The sequence below is a fragment of the Pteropus medius genome, unplaced genomic scaffold (genome assembly GCF_902729225.1).
Source record: "Pteropus medius unplaced genomic scaffold, Ma_sr-lr_union100, whole genome shotgun sequence".
In the NCBI taxonomy this organism is placed as follows: Eukaryota; Metazoa; Chordata; class Mammalia; order Chiroptera; family Pteropodidae; genus Pteropus; species Pteropus medius.
Genome location: NW_024349802.1, coordinates 25395442 through 25410968, shown reverse-complemented (window position 1 = coordinate 25410968; position 15527 = coordinate 25395442). Strand labels below are relative to the sequence as shown.

Genomic DNA, 15527 nt, shown 5'->3' with positions numbered 1-15527 from the left:
TAACAACAGCAATTACATAAAATTGCACCTAAATTGTCTAAGGCACTCAGATTACTGAAAATTACTGAGTTAACCATGACACTCAACAACAAAAAGTTAGTTCACTTTTGGTAATCAAAAAAAAAAAAAAAGCTTTACAATTTAAAGTTCTCAGTAAAATAATGTATATATACAAAGTCAAGTTTAAGTAAGTGTACTTTAAAAGCAAAGGGATAAAAATAAAAATTACAAAGACAGTGCCTCATCACATTAACAAAACTAGAAATTCAATTAAGCAACATTTGCCAACTAAGGAATGCTGTTGTTGAGCTGATAATTAATAACTATCTAGATAATTCATGATAAAGTAATAAATTCTACAGTGTAAAGAATTCTTCAAGAAACAGTGTTGCTGTGGAATATTTAGGTTGTTACACTTCTATTATTATTACGGTGTCATAAATTCCTGTTTAGACCCATACTTTAGAAATCTATTTGCTCTAGGTTTTGATGACACCCAAAGTATTGTTAACAAGCACTCTAAGAATATATGTATCAATCACTATTAACATAAAAATGACTAAAGATACTTTCAGAAATAAAAAAAAAAACTTCAAGTTCCAATGATCAAATTCTATTATGTTTTTGAAAAAACTTTAATCTAGTTATTTGCTTTATAATTTTCTCTTTTCCAACTCTATGAAATAGGACACTTTTATAAAGGCAGGATTTTTGTTTGTTTTGTTCCTTGAACCCCTAAAATAAACTCATGGCTAAGAAACTGAGAAAATTTTTATGGTGACAATGAAATTATTGAAACTAAGCACTAGGTTTTATTCATGAAGTCTCTTTTCACCAGAAGGGCATTCTCTCAAACTAAACACATATCTTCTAAAACTAAGCAATAAATTCATTAGTTCACTAATTTTTTTAAAGATATAATTAAAACCAACAGTGATACAGGAGGGCAACTAGTATAAACTATAATTTTGGGTTTAAGAGTACAATAAAACACACTGAAAGGAAATAAAGTGCTTGGATCATCTTTGTTCTGAATGCTCCCCCCATCTTGTTCTACCCCATTTTCCTCGAATGATGAACAAGCCTATAATGTAATATGCAATCGCAAAATATATAATCTACCCTAAGTTTATTCATTCTGTTATATAACATTCTATTAACTGTCCAAAATTGAGGAAAAAAAAAAAAAACTTTAATAGTTTGAACGAAAACAGCAATTCAATGCAGTTTAATGAAAAATATGAAAAACATTATGGTTGAGAACTCATAAGTTAGAGAAGTTCTAAGCTTCAATTCAAGTTATATCACATATCCTAACTGTATTTCAGAGATACTAACGTTATCAGTATCATATATACACAATATTGCAATTTTCAAAAAAAATCATTTCCAATTTTCTTCCTTTGGTACACTTGTGTTCTCAATCACAATGTTGCACTGTCTTTTTAAAATCTTTTAATTATACATGAAAGCAAGAAATTAATTCTTGAGGGGAATCTCAAAGTTTCAATATTCCATTCACTGGATTAATATTAGTACTTTATGAAATGGGCAGTTTGATTAATAAAACATCAGACTCTTAATCTGAAGTTCCAGGGCTTAAATAAATCTCTGGCCAAAGATCTAAGCACAGGACAGAGCACATATGTGGTGCCTCATAAATATTGTAATATTGAATGTTTTGTCTCTAGTCTTCCCAGCATAAACTGAAACCAGATCAAGTGAATGGTAACTGGATACCCTATTGTGACCACAGACTGATCAGTGCAAAACAATTTACGTGCTACCTGTGTAGTTCCCAGATAGTATACATGCACCTCACAAAAACCGCCACCACAACTGACACTCTGTAATGACAGGCTCAGAAAAAAGGCCAAGGAGACTGAGCTACCTTCTCACACCTGGAGTCATTTCTCCAGGCCCTGGTTGAGTCACACTGGCAAAGTGCTTGTGGTGGGTGTGCACTGCAAATTCCTATACTTTATCTGTTCTGTAGATAAATAGAAGACTTCAGTCTCCAAACAGACAACTCAGCACCTTTAGTAGTACTAAATTTAAATTTTAGGGTTTGGGTTTGTTGTTTTGGAAGTTGCTTTTAAACGCTTCTCTGAATGTCTTGTTCTGCGAATGATTACCTTTTCTTGTGCTTCTTTCCAGGCTTTCACTGGGTCAGATTCATAACCTCTCTGGACTAACATTTGAATCAAATCTTTCTTTGACCTATTCTCTATGTGAGGGAAAAATAAAGTTAGGATCAAGAAAAGAGATTCAATTTGTATTTGTTTATATTCTACTGATAAAAAATGTCTTCTATTAATAAAGATTTTTTCCATATTAACTAATGTTCAAATTTTTAAAAGTTGCATCTTACCTATAGTAATTTTTCCTTGTATCTTCTCTAAAATGAAACGAGCTTGATTGTTAAGCTTTGCAGATTCTGCTCCCAACATCCCTACAAGCCACTCCCTACGTAAACCATAATAACTTAGTCGTAAATCAAAGAACTCTTTCAAAATGTCCTGTACAGTTTCATACTTCTTCAGACAGCCCATATGATCAAAGAGTACCTAAGCAAAACACAAAGTTTGAAGATCACATGAATCTGTGTTGGTATTTTCAACTTGCATGACATGTCCAGTATTTAAAAGTATGATACACTTATATAAGAACACATCACCCCTAAAAGCTTTTAAATAGACCCAAAATTATTAAGTGCATTTCTGTGAATTTCCCTTTGATGACTCTAAGAAACTGATAAATTTAATTCTCAAAACTGAAAATATTTAAAATAGGAATAATTTTAAAGGATAAAAATAGGTGCCTTAAAAAAGGTATTTAAAGTAGCTATAAAAGTACCCGAAAAAAAATTTTTCAAACTAAAAATAAATATATTCTATTGCTAAATTTAAAAATGTTACATTTAAAGTCCTCTTCCATATACTCAGTGGATGTGCATTTGCCTCTTTTTGGTTTTTATAATTGTGCTAGAATTCAAACTTCCTCTGTTTTTTTTTTAATTTTACTTCTTTTCTATCCTTTTTCTACCTTTTCCATAAGCTTTTCTTGGCATATTATGGTAATTTTTCTCAGACACTGTACTATAATTTTTCTTTTACTCTAAATCCAAAAAATTGGAATGGGACAAGGGTAATCATATTCACTGACTACCTTCCTCCCTATTTATATGTAAACACAAATACGCAAGTTTAACATAGCAGATTATGAAGCAATACATAATCCACAATTAAAAAGCTAAGAGAGACAGGAATAAGATACATGAAAAGCCCATTAACAATGACTCTCACAACTGTTAGTCTGTGAGGGTGTGTATAATCCTGTGTATACAAATCCCAGATGTGCAAGTATACATGATTAAAAGTAGAGGAAAAGGAATGTACCTCTAGATTCGATTTATTATAACCAATCCCATCATGAAAGCTATTACAAAAATCCAAGTTATGGCATGCTAGAAAAGGTAAATTAATAGTAAATCTAAACAATTACCATGGAATTACAAGTAAGAGTAGTTTGAAGCTTAAAAACTTTGTGCAGTCCAGCAGCTTCTGCTTGTGCTAGTTTCTCTTCAGTCATTTTCACCACAAATTTCACAGTTGTGTCAGTATGATATTCTTTATAATCAGAAATTAATGCTGGTGTTTTATCTGTTCCATTTAGCATAGGTTCTAAAACTTGTTCTTTGTATACCTATAAAAGATTTAAAAATAAGTAATTCTTTTCACAACACACACTCATGTTTTCATACCACATTATGCCATTTTTTGAAAGTTCTTGATTCTGGTGGGAAAAAGGGAAACCATCACTATCATCTCCTGCTCAGTCACTATAGAAGACAACATATGGGGGTCTCGATGGTAAAAGAAGATATACAAGGTAATGGTTCTGATCTGCTCATATTACAAAGGGTAAGGGGAAGGCTGAGAGTATAAAGAAGACAACATCGACTAAAACTGACAAGAGATGACATGCATACCCTTAGACTTGCAATAGCTGATATTAACTGACATGAATTTATTGACCATATTTATAAGGGTTCAAAACACTATTTCTTACATACTACTCTACTCATTTTAAGATAAGCAAATAGACTCTTCTAAAGCTAGCTTAAGTTATGCTACATTTAGATAACTTAAAAAAACTTTTTAATTACTATTTGAATATTCAAAGCAGAAATTCAATTGAATGGGTCAAAAATATATGTAAGAATTTTTAAACGCTATACAGACTTAGAGTAAACAATGATGGCATCATATTCTTACCACAAAGAACAGTTTAATGCAATCCCTCCTTACAGGTAGCCCACATACTAACCTGTGTCCAAGTTCTAACTGGAAGCTCTGTAATCTCTACTGTGTTTCTATCCACCACAAATATTTCACCACTGACTGCATATTGGTTTTGACCAAGTTCTTGGATCGTTCCTTTAAAGTTTTTGTAGTTTGGAAGCTGCAGAGAAAAATAAAAATAACTTAAGGCCCTGACTTCTTTCTTGAGTGCCAACACCACATTTGAATGCCCCTTAGTCCATGGTCCACTGCTACTGATAGATTAACATGACTGAAGTTGAATTCCTCATCTTCAATAGCCCCTCTCCAAATAATCACTTAATCTTGAATTCACCAATTCAAGATTTTTTAGGTTTCTGATAATATAATCGGAACATCCCCCCAATCTCAAAACCTAGTCTCTCTAAAATATTACTTTTTCTTTCTAGCCTATTGCTTCTATACCTCCTTCTCCCCTAGATTAAGAATCCTTTCAATTCAAACTCCTTGGACATTACTTTGAAAGTCTGCCAGTCTTTATCAAAACTAACTTTCTACCTTTGCTCTGATGATTTGCCTTCCAAACCACTATCTTCTTCCACATTTTCCTTGAATATTTTCAACATTTTTGCTCACTTTATCCACCAGCCCTAACATATATTCAGCTCTCTATACCCGATTCATCTACATAAATCTCACTCATCCTTCTCAGCCTAATTGCAATTGTTCTCTCCTTCTTCTAAACTTCATATTTGTTATATCACTAAGTTAGGCACACAGCATAGGACATTTCTACTGGCACACTGACCAACTATTATTATCTTTTGTCTCTATAAATTGCATGCCCTGATGTCCTGATAACAGATTAACTTTCTGAACACAGGGACCAGAGATTTTTTTAACTCACCACTTAGCACAATGTCTCAACAATGTATCAAAATACACATACACACACACACACACATACACACGGCACACAAGAACCATGTATTGATCAAAGAGATCAACTTAATACTCTAACACGCATCTGAAAGAATTAAAATAAAACGCTATGATCATAAAAGTAGCTTGATGCTTCGGTTAGAAATATTTAAAGTATTTAAGGTGAAAAAACAGACTTTAAATCATATTCATACTCTAATTTTTTGTTTTATTTTAAAATATAAAACCTGGAGAGAAATACATTAAAATTTAAGTTTGTTTCTACATGGTGGGTTTATGAAGTATATTTTCCTCTTTGATTCTTTTATATTTTCTACAATGATCACTATCAATTTTGTAATAAAAATGTACTTTAAGTATATCATGATAAAGAGAAATTTCCAGATGATTTTAAATCATGTAGAAGAGGGGCAAACACTTTTTTGAGAGGTTTTTCTTAGAGGGTATTTGGATGAAGAACCAAATATGGCGAATGATGCAAGAAAAGGGCAAGAAAACAAAATATACGGATACATTAAAATACATATATTGTGTTTTTAAGCATCCTCACAACTCTAATATGACTTAGTAGTTTGAGAACAAAAATATAAAATTACATAAAAGAATTAGTCTGTAAACAATTTAGATATTTGAAAGCCTGAAACAGTGTGTCTCTATAAACCTTATCTCCAAGCTTTTTCCAAAGTTTATCTTTTAAATAGTGTCTCCCCATAAACCTTATCTCCAAGCTTTTTCCAAAGTTTATCTTTTACTATAAGGACATATAAGTTACAAACTAATATAGTGTTTATCATCTATAATATAGTCTAAAATAAAAATGGTTCCATTACTTTTCTAAAATGACTGAACTTTGTATTTTACACATTACCATTGGTTAAATAAATAATATAAATAATAAGTTCTAAATAATTACCATGGGATGAGGATCCAAGCCATCTAGCATTCGTCTGACATTGTTCACAATTTCCCTAGCATCATAGTTGGGTAGTTTACAAGCCCATCCAGTACCAATGCCCTCAGCACCATTTATTAAAACCATGGGGATTATGGGAATATACCACTCAGGCTCTACACGTTGATTATCATCATACAGGAATTTAAGCAGGTTATCATCCACAGGAGGAAAAAGCCGCCTTGCTAAAGAGCTAATCAAAGGAAAACAAAAAATATGGAAAAATGTCTTGGTTTTATGAAATAATATTTCACATATCATTAAAGACTTTACATTTCAAAAAATCTTTTTAAAAAAATGCATTTTTAAAAGTTTGATTACATGTGCTTCACAGGACATTTTACCCAGTCTTATTACCAAATACATTTCTTTCAGGGACAAAGCTAGAAAATAACCCTATTTTACTTCTGTACTTACCTACTTAAATTCTTAGTATTGATAAATAATTTTTTAAGGATTTCGTCTTACTCTGACTAATCACAAAACCCATCTTCAGCCTAAAAATAAAGTTGGGTCAGAAAAAAATCTTTACATTCATTAGAACTAGTTCCATCAATAATTCACAAAAATTGGTATCAACAAATTTCATTCTATTTGCTATCGAATAATTTGAAACTTTCTTCCTCAATAGAATCCCCAATCATCTCTCTCCATTGTTAAAACTAAACATTTAGTTCCAATAAACTTCAAATAGAACTTTATACTATTATAACAGCAAACTGTTACCTTAACATTGTGAAAATATAACGCGGGCTTGCAGCATCTTTGCCACCATGAAGCCGAGTTCCAAACTGACCAATAGGCTGAAGCAAGTTAATGTTGTTACTTCCCACAAAGTTCTGAGCCAAATTCACAATAGTCATCATCAATGCTTGCTATAGAATAGAAACAGACAGAATATAACATTATTATTCTAAATTTTTTATTTATGTTTCCTAATTTTTATTAAAATCCAAACTCAATTCCTTCTATATTTTCAAAGTCCTTATTAAAAATACTTTATTAATTATCATTCTCATGCCAATAAGCTTAGCTCTCAATTGATACCAAACTTAATTCTTACTTCTCCATGATGATAAGCAGACATCTCAGCAACAGATCCAGCCAACTGGGCAACTTTTACTTCACGTTTATCGTTTCTCTTGAAACAGGTAAATAAAACTTTTCGTTGGCCTGGTTTAAAGCCTGTTTTTAAAAAGAACAATCCTCTTTTAAAATATTACTCAAGATATAGTTGTAATGTTTCTTTTATATTCAAGAAAGATATAGTTTGCTTTTGAAAAATAACTGACTAAAATAATTTCTCGAGATTCTATAACAAAGTGAGCATATACTTACACATTTTTATAGCATCTCAAGTATATTCCATAAGTAAATTATCAATTGAAAAACCACCTTCTGATCTTAAAAAACTGCTCACTGGTACCAAACTTCTTTCATAGGAGATTCTAAATACTCATATGTCCAAAATGTCAGTTGTAACTAAAGTAGCAGCAAACTATCAATGAATCTGAAACTATTGCAGTATCCCAAATCGATAACCCTTATAAATAAAAGATATATTGTGGTAGTTATGAATGCAGGCTTTAGAATCTCATTAATCTGGATATTCATCTCAACTTGGCCATTTAACATGTGACTTTGCACAAATTACTAAACCAATAAGTCTGTGTCCTCATTAGTGTAACAGAAATAACAGGGTGATCACAAGGATTACATGAGATAATGCAAGCAAAGCACTCTGCTTTCTTATCATTCTTCTTGCTCTAGGCCATTGAGCATAGTAACAAACTTTTGTATATGGTACCTATTGTCATCAACAGTGTGGGCCCAGAGCACTGAAACAAGACAAGATAAAAAAAAACTTTTCCTTAGAAGAATTTTAAATCTAATTGAGAAGGCAAAATTAACACAAGTAAAATAAAAGGCACAGAATCATTGGCATAGAAATTTAGGACTAATTTAGACTGAAACTGTTAGGGAAAACATCATAGAAAGGGTATAACTTAAAGCTAGAACTTTGATGAATACATAGAACTATCTGCTATTAGCTGAAAAAAAAAAAAGCAAAACAAAGAACAGAAAGATCAACTAACTTACTAAAAGTTACAAAATGAAAACTTTAAAGTTCTAGATAAAAGACCAAAATCTGCTCTAACTACCAGGTAGTAGTTTCTAAATTTTTTTTGTCAAGTTAAATAAGTTAAAGTATGGAGGCATAAAGGTGTTTTAAAACTGACTGATAAATATTTTAGAAATTATCAAAATCCCATTTTACTTTTCATTTTAGGAAGTCTGCGATTAACTTGGGGTAAAAGCTTTTAAAATTTGCCTGAAAGTTAGTTTTCCTGAAAAACGTTTTAAAATATTCCAGTCCTACCAAAATATCTCTAAAGCAATTTCAGGATTTTAAAATTTATTATAAAGATGGCATAAAGTACATAAAATTAAAATATACTCAATATTATGCAAAAATGAGAAAGATTTTTAAGTGAAAGATACTTACCATCAACAAGAGATGGTATAGATCTTTCATTGTCTGAATTTGAGAAGAGAATCAATTCCTTGTTGATGAAATCATTGTACGTCAAATGCTTTGTCGCTGTACCATATAAAAATTGCTAAGAGAAAAATTATATAGCATCGTTGTCATTATTAACACATCAATTATAGTCTCTTTCTTTCTTCCCCCAGATCACCACTCTGTATGACTAACCTCTGGTAAGCCATGTAACCTACGCTGTCTCCGGTCTTCCATAAAATTTGTTAACCATTCTTTTCTGTCATCGATCTTCTTTTTACTGAATGCCTGAAAGATTTAAGGTAATAATTTTACACATTAAAAATAAATTTCATTATAAAATTAAAATTTATAAAGGCAAATAACTAGTTATTAGTTTCTGGAAAATTTTTTCAATATGCTTTTATCAAAAATACACTTGAACAGAGGTCTTTCAATTAAAGGACCATGAAACAAGACATAACTGGGGCTTGGGGATGGGGTAGAAACACTAAAATTAACTAGTTTGGGCATTAGAATTCAAAAGAAACTTATCGTAGAAAACTAAGACTGGTAAGAAAGATATACAGCAGGTAGGGGAAAAGATATTAGGACAGATTTTTTAAAATTAGCCTTTTTACCAAGGTAATGGCAGCATCATCTTCAGGACCAGCATATCTAAACAAGATGCGGTGCCTTTCCATATCAGCAAAATATTCCTTTGCTTCTTTAGCTGTACTGGTACCCAATCCTGCATGGTTTAAAAAATAAAAATGAAAATAAAAAATAAGCCAGAGAAAGACAAATACTGTATAATCTTACTTATATGTGGAATCTCAAAAAGTTGAATTCATAGAGAGTGGTTGCCAAGGGCTAGGGGAAGGGAGAAAAGGAGAGATGCCTGTCAAAGAGTACAAACTTTCAGTTATTAGGTGATTAGGTTCTGGGGATCTAATGAACAGAATGGTGCCTACTGTTAATAGTACTGTATTGTATACTTGAAAACTGCTAAGAGAGCAAATGTTAAATGTTCTTCCTACATAAAAAAAAAGGGGTAACCATGTGAGGTGATGGATGTGTTAATTAACTTGATCATGGTAATCATTTTACAATGTATATCAACTCATCATATTGTACATCTTAAACACATAATTTTATTGGTCAATTATGTATTAATAAAGATGAAAGAAATTTTAAATGAATCATAAACATCACTGGATATTTAAAACCATTAGATGAAAAGCTGATGGATCAAGATGGCAACACCTGTACCAATTGATCACATTTAGCAGACAAGCCATATATTACATGCCTCCTAAGTATGTAACACCACCTATTAAATGTTTGTGCCACATAAATAAATCTAATCCAAATCTGATCAAGCCTCCGTTTTAACTACCAGTTAAAAGAAAATAAGGGGCAGAGGGAGATGCTACATATTTAATGACATTACAGGAATAATCACCTAAATCCAGAATGTGAAAAATTATATAGGACAAACAATCCAACTTTTCGAATAAATTATGAGGAAAAAATATGAAAGGAGAAACAATATATTAAGATTTAAGAGACTTATACAAATGCAATATGTGGACCTTGTTTGGATCCTGACTTAAAAAAATACCACTATGAACATTTTTAATACAATCAGGAGAATTTTAACACTATTCTAGGTTATTAAAGACGGATATGATAATGATATGTGGATAGTTTAAAAATTCTTTTAGAGATACATATTAAAGTATTATAAAAATATGATGTCTGGAAGTTACTTCAAACTAATGGGTTGGCAATGAAAAGAGTTTAGATAAAACAAGATTGGCAATGAAATGCTGACTGCTGAAGTACATGGGAAGCCTACTATACTGTATATGTTTATAAAATTTTCCATAACAATTCTTTAAAAATTAACAATAGCTATTTCTGAAGTCTAAAAATAGCTATTGACATAAATTTTCAAAATATTTTATAACACTCTCATAAAAATATGTAGTAATATCAGAAAATTTAAATATTTTAAAACAAACCTTTGTAGTATTTTATTTTCCAGGCTTTCTGGTTTTCTATATGTTTTTTCCACTCATCAAATTCGGGAATACTGTAGAAGGAAAGTTCCTGCTTATTTTTGCTTGCCTTACATTAAAAAAAAAAAAAAAAAATTAGTTTTTCTGCTACCCTTAAGACAACAATATAAAAGTAAATTAATGTAAATAGTACCTTTACAATTGGAGTAATGAACTCTTCAAGAAAACCATGCTTCAAAAGTGATGGCCAATTGTGATGGATGAAATTAATAAGAAGGCCTTTTATATGAGAACCATCTTGATCCTAAATGTTAGTAAAGAGTGCTATAATAATTTTATGAAATACAATTACTTATATAACCAAATTTTCAAATGTATGAATGCAGCAAAGAGACAAAAATTCCATTCAAATTTTAAAACTAGATTTTAAAAAACAGTAGATACTATTCTTTGGAAAATCAAAGTATGGAACTTTTTCTTAAAATTCAAATAAAGACTATAGTTAATGATAGATTTAATCTTCCTATCATTACAAAATTTTGTAATACTATCATTGTATCTGTTTTATACCAGTTTACCCAGATTTCACTAAAAGAATGACTGAAGGATAGAAATACATCAAATATAATTATAACGCCACTTCACTGGGCAATGGAAGGTGAAATTCATGAACAACAGGTATTCACAAGTTTTCTCTTGACATAAAAACTGCTTAAAACTATATAGTAGCTTTTTCAATTGAAAATTTTCTCAAGAGAAAAACAGTTGGATGGATATGAAATTCTTCCTTTTCAATTTTCTAGTTCTTTTCTAATCATGGCCATTTTACTATTCAAGTCCTCTTAGTTTTTGTGCATCCCAAATTATGCCATCATATACAAACATTAACCATTAACCTATGATTAATCTTTCTCACTTATAAATTTCATCATTTCCTTCCTACTTATAGGTAGGCTTCAACCTTATAGTATTACAGTGTGTTCTACTCTTCTCTTATTTATTACATTTTAAAACATTTTTTAAATAACTAACCAAAAAGATGGTTACCCAAGAAATTAGAAAATATAAAATGTGCTTCACACAAACAATGCCATTAAACGATGTTTTCTTCCCTATTGATGAACAATCACTTTCGCTTGTACTATCTTAAAGCAAAAGTCTCATGAAACAAATAACAAAAGGACAATCTAAGAAAGACATGAGTTTTAAGTATGTGGCAGCTTTGAAACCAACCTGATCAGTCATAATCATAATCTTTCCATAGCGTAAAGTCTTCAGAGATTCTGCATCATCATAACTTTTTTTGTATTGTAGACCAACTATTTTAATAATATTGTTTATTTCTGCATTTTCCATGATCTATAAAGGAAAGAATTAAAAGTATTTTCGAGTATTGAAATATATAAAAAGTGAGTCACGATTTACATTTAAAAATTCAACTACTTTAGTAAATTATAAAAACGTCAAATATATGTACAGATATATATATAAATGAATACCTGTTTATGAGAAGCTTCTCGTACATTAAGAATTTTTCCCCTGAGTGGAAAGACTCCATATCTGTCTCTCCCGATCACACCTAATCCAGACACAGCCAGTGATTTGGCTGAGTCTCCCTCTGTTAGTATCAGTGTACACTCTAGGGAATGTTTGCCACCTAAGAGAAATTTAAAAAGACATAAATTCCACATTTCTCAATTTTACCAATGAGAAAAAAAAGTCAAAAAAATTAATAATCACAATGAGGATAGTGAAAGACTATAAGAGTCATCTTAAATATGCTCAGTATAGTTCAAATATGTTTTATTTAATTCCTATGCCCTGAAAATCAGCAGTATGTTGTGCATATGGCAATTTTATAAAGTAAAATTATACTCTAAACATAAAATCCTAGTCTAACTACATACAGAAAATAAAAAATTTCTGTAACTGGATAAAAACTTAAATCAAATCTTAAAAAAAAAATCTGAATCTTACCAGCATCATTAGCATCATCCAGTTTGGGAATACCTTTAATTTTACTGTACTTTACTGATGAACACTTCTTGTTCAGCTGAGTCTGAGCCTTAAATTTCACCCAGTTCAGGATACTTTCTACAATGCCACAGTTAGAGGCCTAAAAATCAAAGAATAATGATATACAAATAAGCCAGAAGTTCATACACTTAGCTAAAATTAATGTAATACTTGGAATCTATGTAGTTATAAAGCAAAACAATAAAGATGATAATAATAATTATACATGTTAGTAAATTTTATTTTAACAGTAAAACTAACTCAGGCAGCTATTGTACTGAAATACAAACACATGAAAAAAGGACTTTACTACATATAAAAAATATTATAATAAACTCTAGAGAAATACACATAGCTGTTGCTACAAGTTAATTTTGATAAATTTAACACAGTAAAAAGCTGACCCACCCAGGAATTTACTAGCTAGTAAATTCTAGGCACTGTCATTTCTGATATCTCTCAATACAAAAATATGAATCTTAAATTTGCTTTGACAAATAATATTAACATAAAGGGAACATGAAGTTGAACTCTAGAACTTATGAATAGTGTTTATTCTTTAAAAAGTTTGGTAATAAGTATTTCAACATTATATATTGTGTGTCACTCTGCAGTTAATCAACATGTGACAAGATGTTAAACCCAAAAAGAAAGAAAAGTGAAGCACTTCCAAATCGGAATTATTTATTTTTCATCATCCTGGATAGTTTGATTTTAGGTGTTTGAAATAGTTTTCTGGATATTTGAGATATAAAAGAGATGAAGTTGCCAAATCTAAACTTAATCTTCCAAAAATGAAAAAGTATAAAATCTAAAATCAAATCACTTCAAGAGAAAAACTTTTATGAAGGCAGAAATTTTCAAAAGCATTAACATAGGGTCATTTATATTTAGAATTCATTATGATCAGATCCCAAAGCACTATTTCTATAGGCTTTAAGCTAGAAACTAAAAAATACTTTTGTTTTTGTTTGTGAGAACCTATTTTTGAAATCTCAATAGTAGAATTTGATAAATATGTTATCACTATCACAATTATATGATACTCCTCCACAAAACTATAAACTTCCAAAGTGGAGGGGCTGCAATTTATTCAGCTTCAAATTCTCAGTGCAAACATATTTAAAGGCACTGTATATATGCTTATTTAATATGTTTATTGATGGTACTGCCGAACAAGGGAACTAAGGCAAACCTTGCTTGTATACAACAGATTATAAGAAGCTATTAGCAGTAGTAAGGCTCAGTTATAAATCTAAGATTGTTCATTTATATGTACTTTCATTATGTTTCAGAAAAGTTAAAGCGGCCTAATACGTGCAAAGTAAACTGAAATTTAAAAATATGTAGAATGTGGTAAATTTTGTTATATATGTTACAATTTTAAAAAACTACATAAAAGTAAAAATCAGTAGATCAAGATGAAATGAGTAGAAAAGATGAAATCAGTAATCCTATAAGGATCATTTAGTAGAGGGATATTTGGCTTTTTAATGGCCAATGCAAAGCTAAAAACACAATTAGTGACAGGATTTTCTACTTTAACTCTTGGCAAAATAATCGATTGTTTTATGAAATAAAGTCTACCCTTTGAAGTTTGAAGAATTTTGATCAGTTTGTAGTACAAGTATGCCTATACCCACAGTTAACATAAGATAAAAACTAATCACAAATAAAGAAAACTACTTAAACAACTCTCAATAACAACACAGTAAAAAATAATACAAATTTTACTCACTGCTTTGAAAAATTTTTCTGACAGTTGACATTTGGACCCAAAATTTTTGGGCTGCAAAGTCATGTTTTCTTTAGTCTGAGAATCAAAAGTTGGATTTTCGATAAGGCAATTAATAAAAACCCATATATGGTTTTTTACCTGTTGAGAACATATGGAAGAGAGTCAAAATCAGAACTGATATTATTTAATAATTCAACAGAAAAACAGAAAGCCTCACTCACTTGAAATGGTTTCACTGATACACCAGCTTTGTTCTTTTTCTTCACTACTTCAATCAGTTTACCAACAACTTGATCTACTACATAATCCACGTGCCGTCCACCCTAAAGAGGAAAAAAAACAAGAATACAAAATCTATAGTTAGGGTAGCAAAAATATTACATATTTTTTCCTAGAATGAGTGTTTAATTTTTACAACTATGTGAAGTCAGTACTACTAACTCCATTTTTCAGAAGAGTAATATGAATCTTAGAATAACAAAGTTAAGATTTAAAAAAGTAAGGTCTCTTTGGCCATAGAGCCACTTAGCTAACTTCATACAAGGTAAAAAACAATTGAATAAAAAAAGACCTGGAAGTGAAAATAAACACTGTCATGGAGTGGTAATGACACTCACGAGATGCAAACTTAGGAGCTGTGGCAGCCACTGCCAGTCATCCATAAAACAGCCATTCTCCCCTTTATTGACAAATCCAAATTTGTTTGTTTCTAACTGGCAACATGCCCAATAAAAAAATCCACCAATCAGGACTCACTTGCAACTAGAGATAGCCCTCTGATCCAGTTCTACTCAAGAGGTGTTAGCAGAGGTCTACTGGATGGGGCTTCCAAGAAAACTATTGTATCCTTGATAAAAAGGGGGAGATTTAGTTGGCATTTGTCCAACCCCATTCTCTCTCCCTAGAATTTGGAAATGAGATGTAAGGGTACAGCAAGCACCCCAACAGACATGATAATGAAAGCCAGATGCTAAAGGTGGAAGAAAAGAAAGGCAGGAAGAGCATAGGACTCTGATGACACTGTGGAGTCCCAGTACTCAACTAAGACTGCCTACCCCAGTCCCTAGTTCTA

At 31.0% G+C, this 15527-nt stretch overlaps 1 protein-coding gene across 2 annotated transcripts in view; it reads right to left on the bottom strand.

Annotated features, from left to right (window-relative positions):
• The window catches only part of TOP2B (DNA topoisomerase II beta), a 57211-nt gene that overhangs the window by 16170 nt on the left and 25514 nt on the right, over positions 1-15527 (bottom strand). For both annotated transcript variants that reach the window (XM_039836735.1, XM_039836734.1), the window contains exons 9-25: positions 14677-14778; positions 14456-14593; positions 12679-12817; positions 12201-12358; positions 11935-12060; positions 10895-11005; positions 10705-10810; positions 9319-9428; positions 8894-8986; positions 8684-8798; positions 7241-7362; positions 6904-7052; positions 6139-6370; positions 4330-4464; positions 3505-3705; positions 2372-2567; positions 2136-2227 (exon numbers count right to left, since the gene is read on the bottom strand). In XM_039836735.1, the coding sequence (XP_039692669.1) occupies positions 2136-2227; positions 2372-2567; positions 3505-3705; positions 4330-4464; positions 6139-6370; positions 6904-7052; positions 7241-7362; positions 8684-8798; positions 8894-8986; positions 9319-9428; positions 10705-10810; positions 10895-11005; positions 11935-12060; positions 12201-12358; positions 12679-12817; positions 14456-14593; positions 14677-14778 (2325 nt within the window). The remainder of the gene's footprint in view (positions 1-2135; positions 2228-2371; positions 2568-3504; positions 3706-4329; positions 4465-6138; positions 6371-6903; positions 7053-7240; positions 7363-8683; positions 8799-8893; positions 8987-9318; positions 9429-10704; positions 10811-10894; positions 11006-11934; positions 12061-12200; positions 12359-12678; positions 12818-14455; positions 14594-14676; positions 14779-15527) is intronic.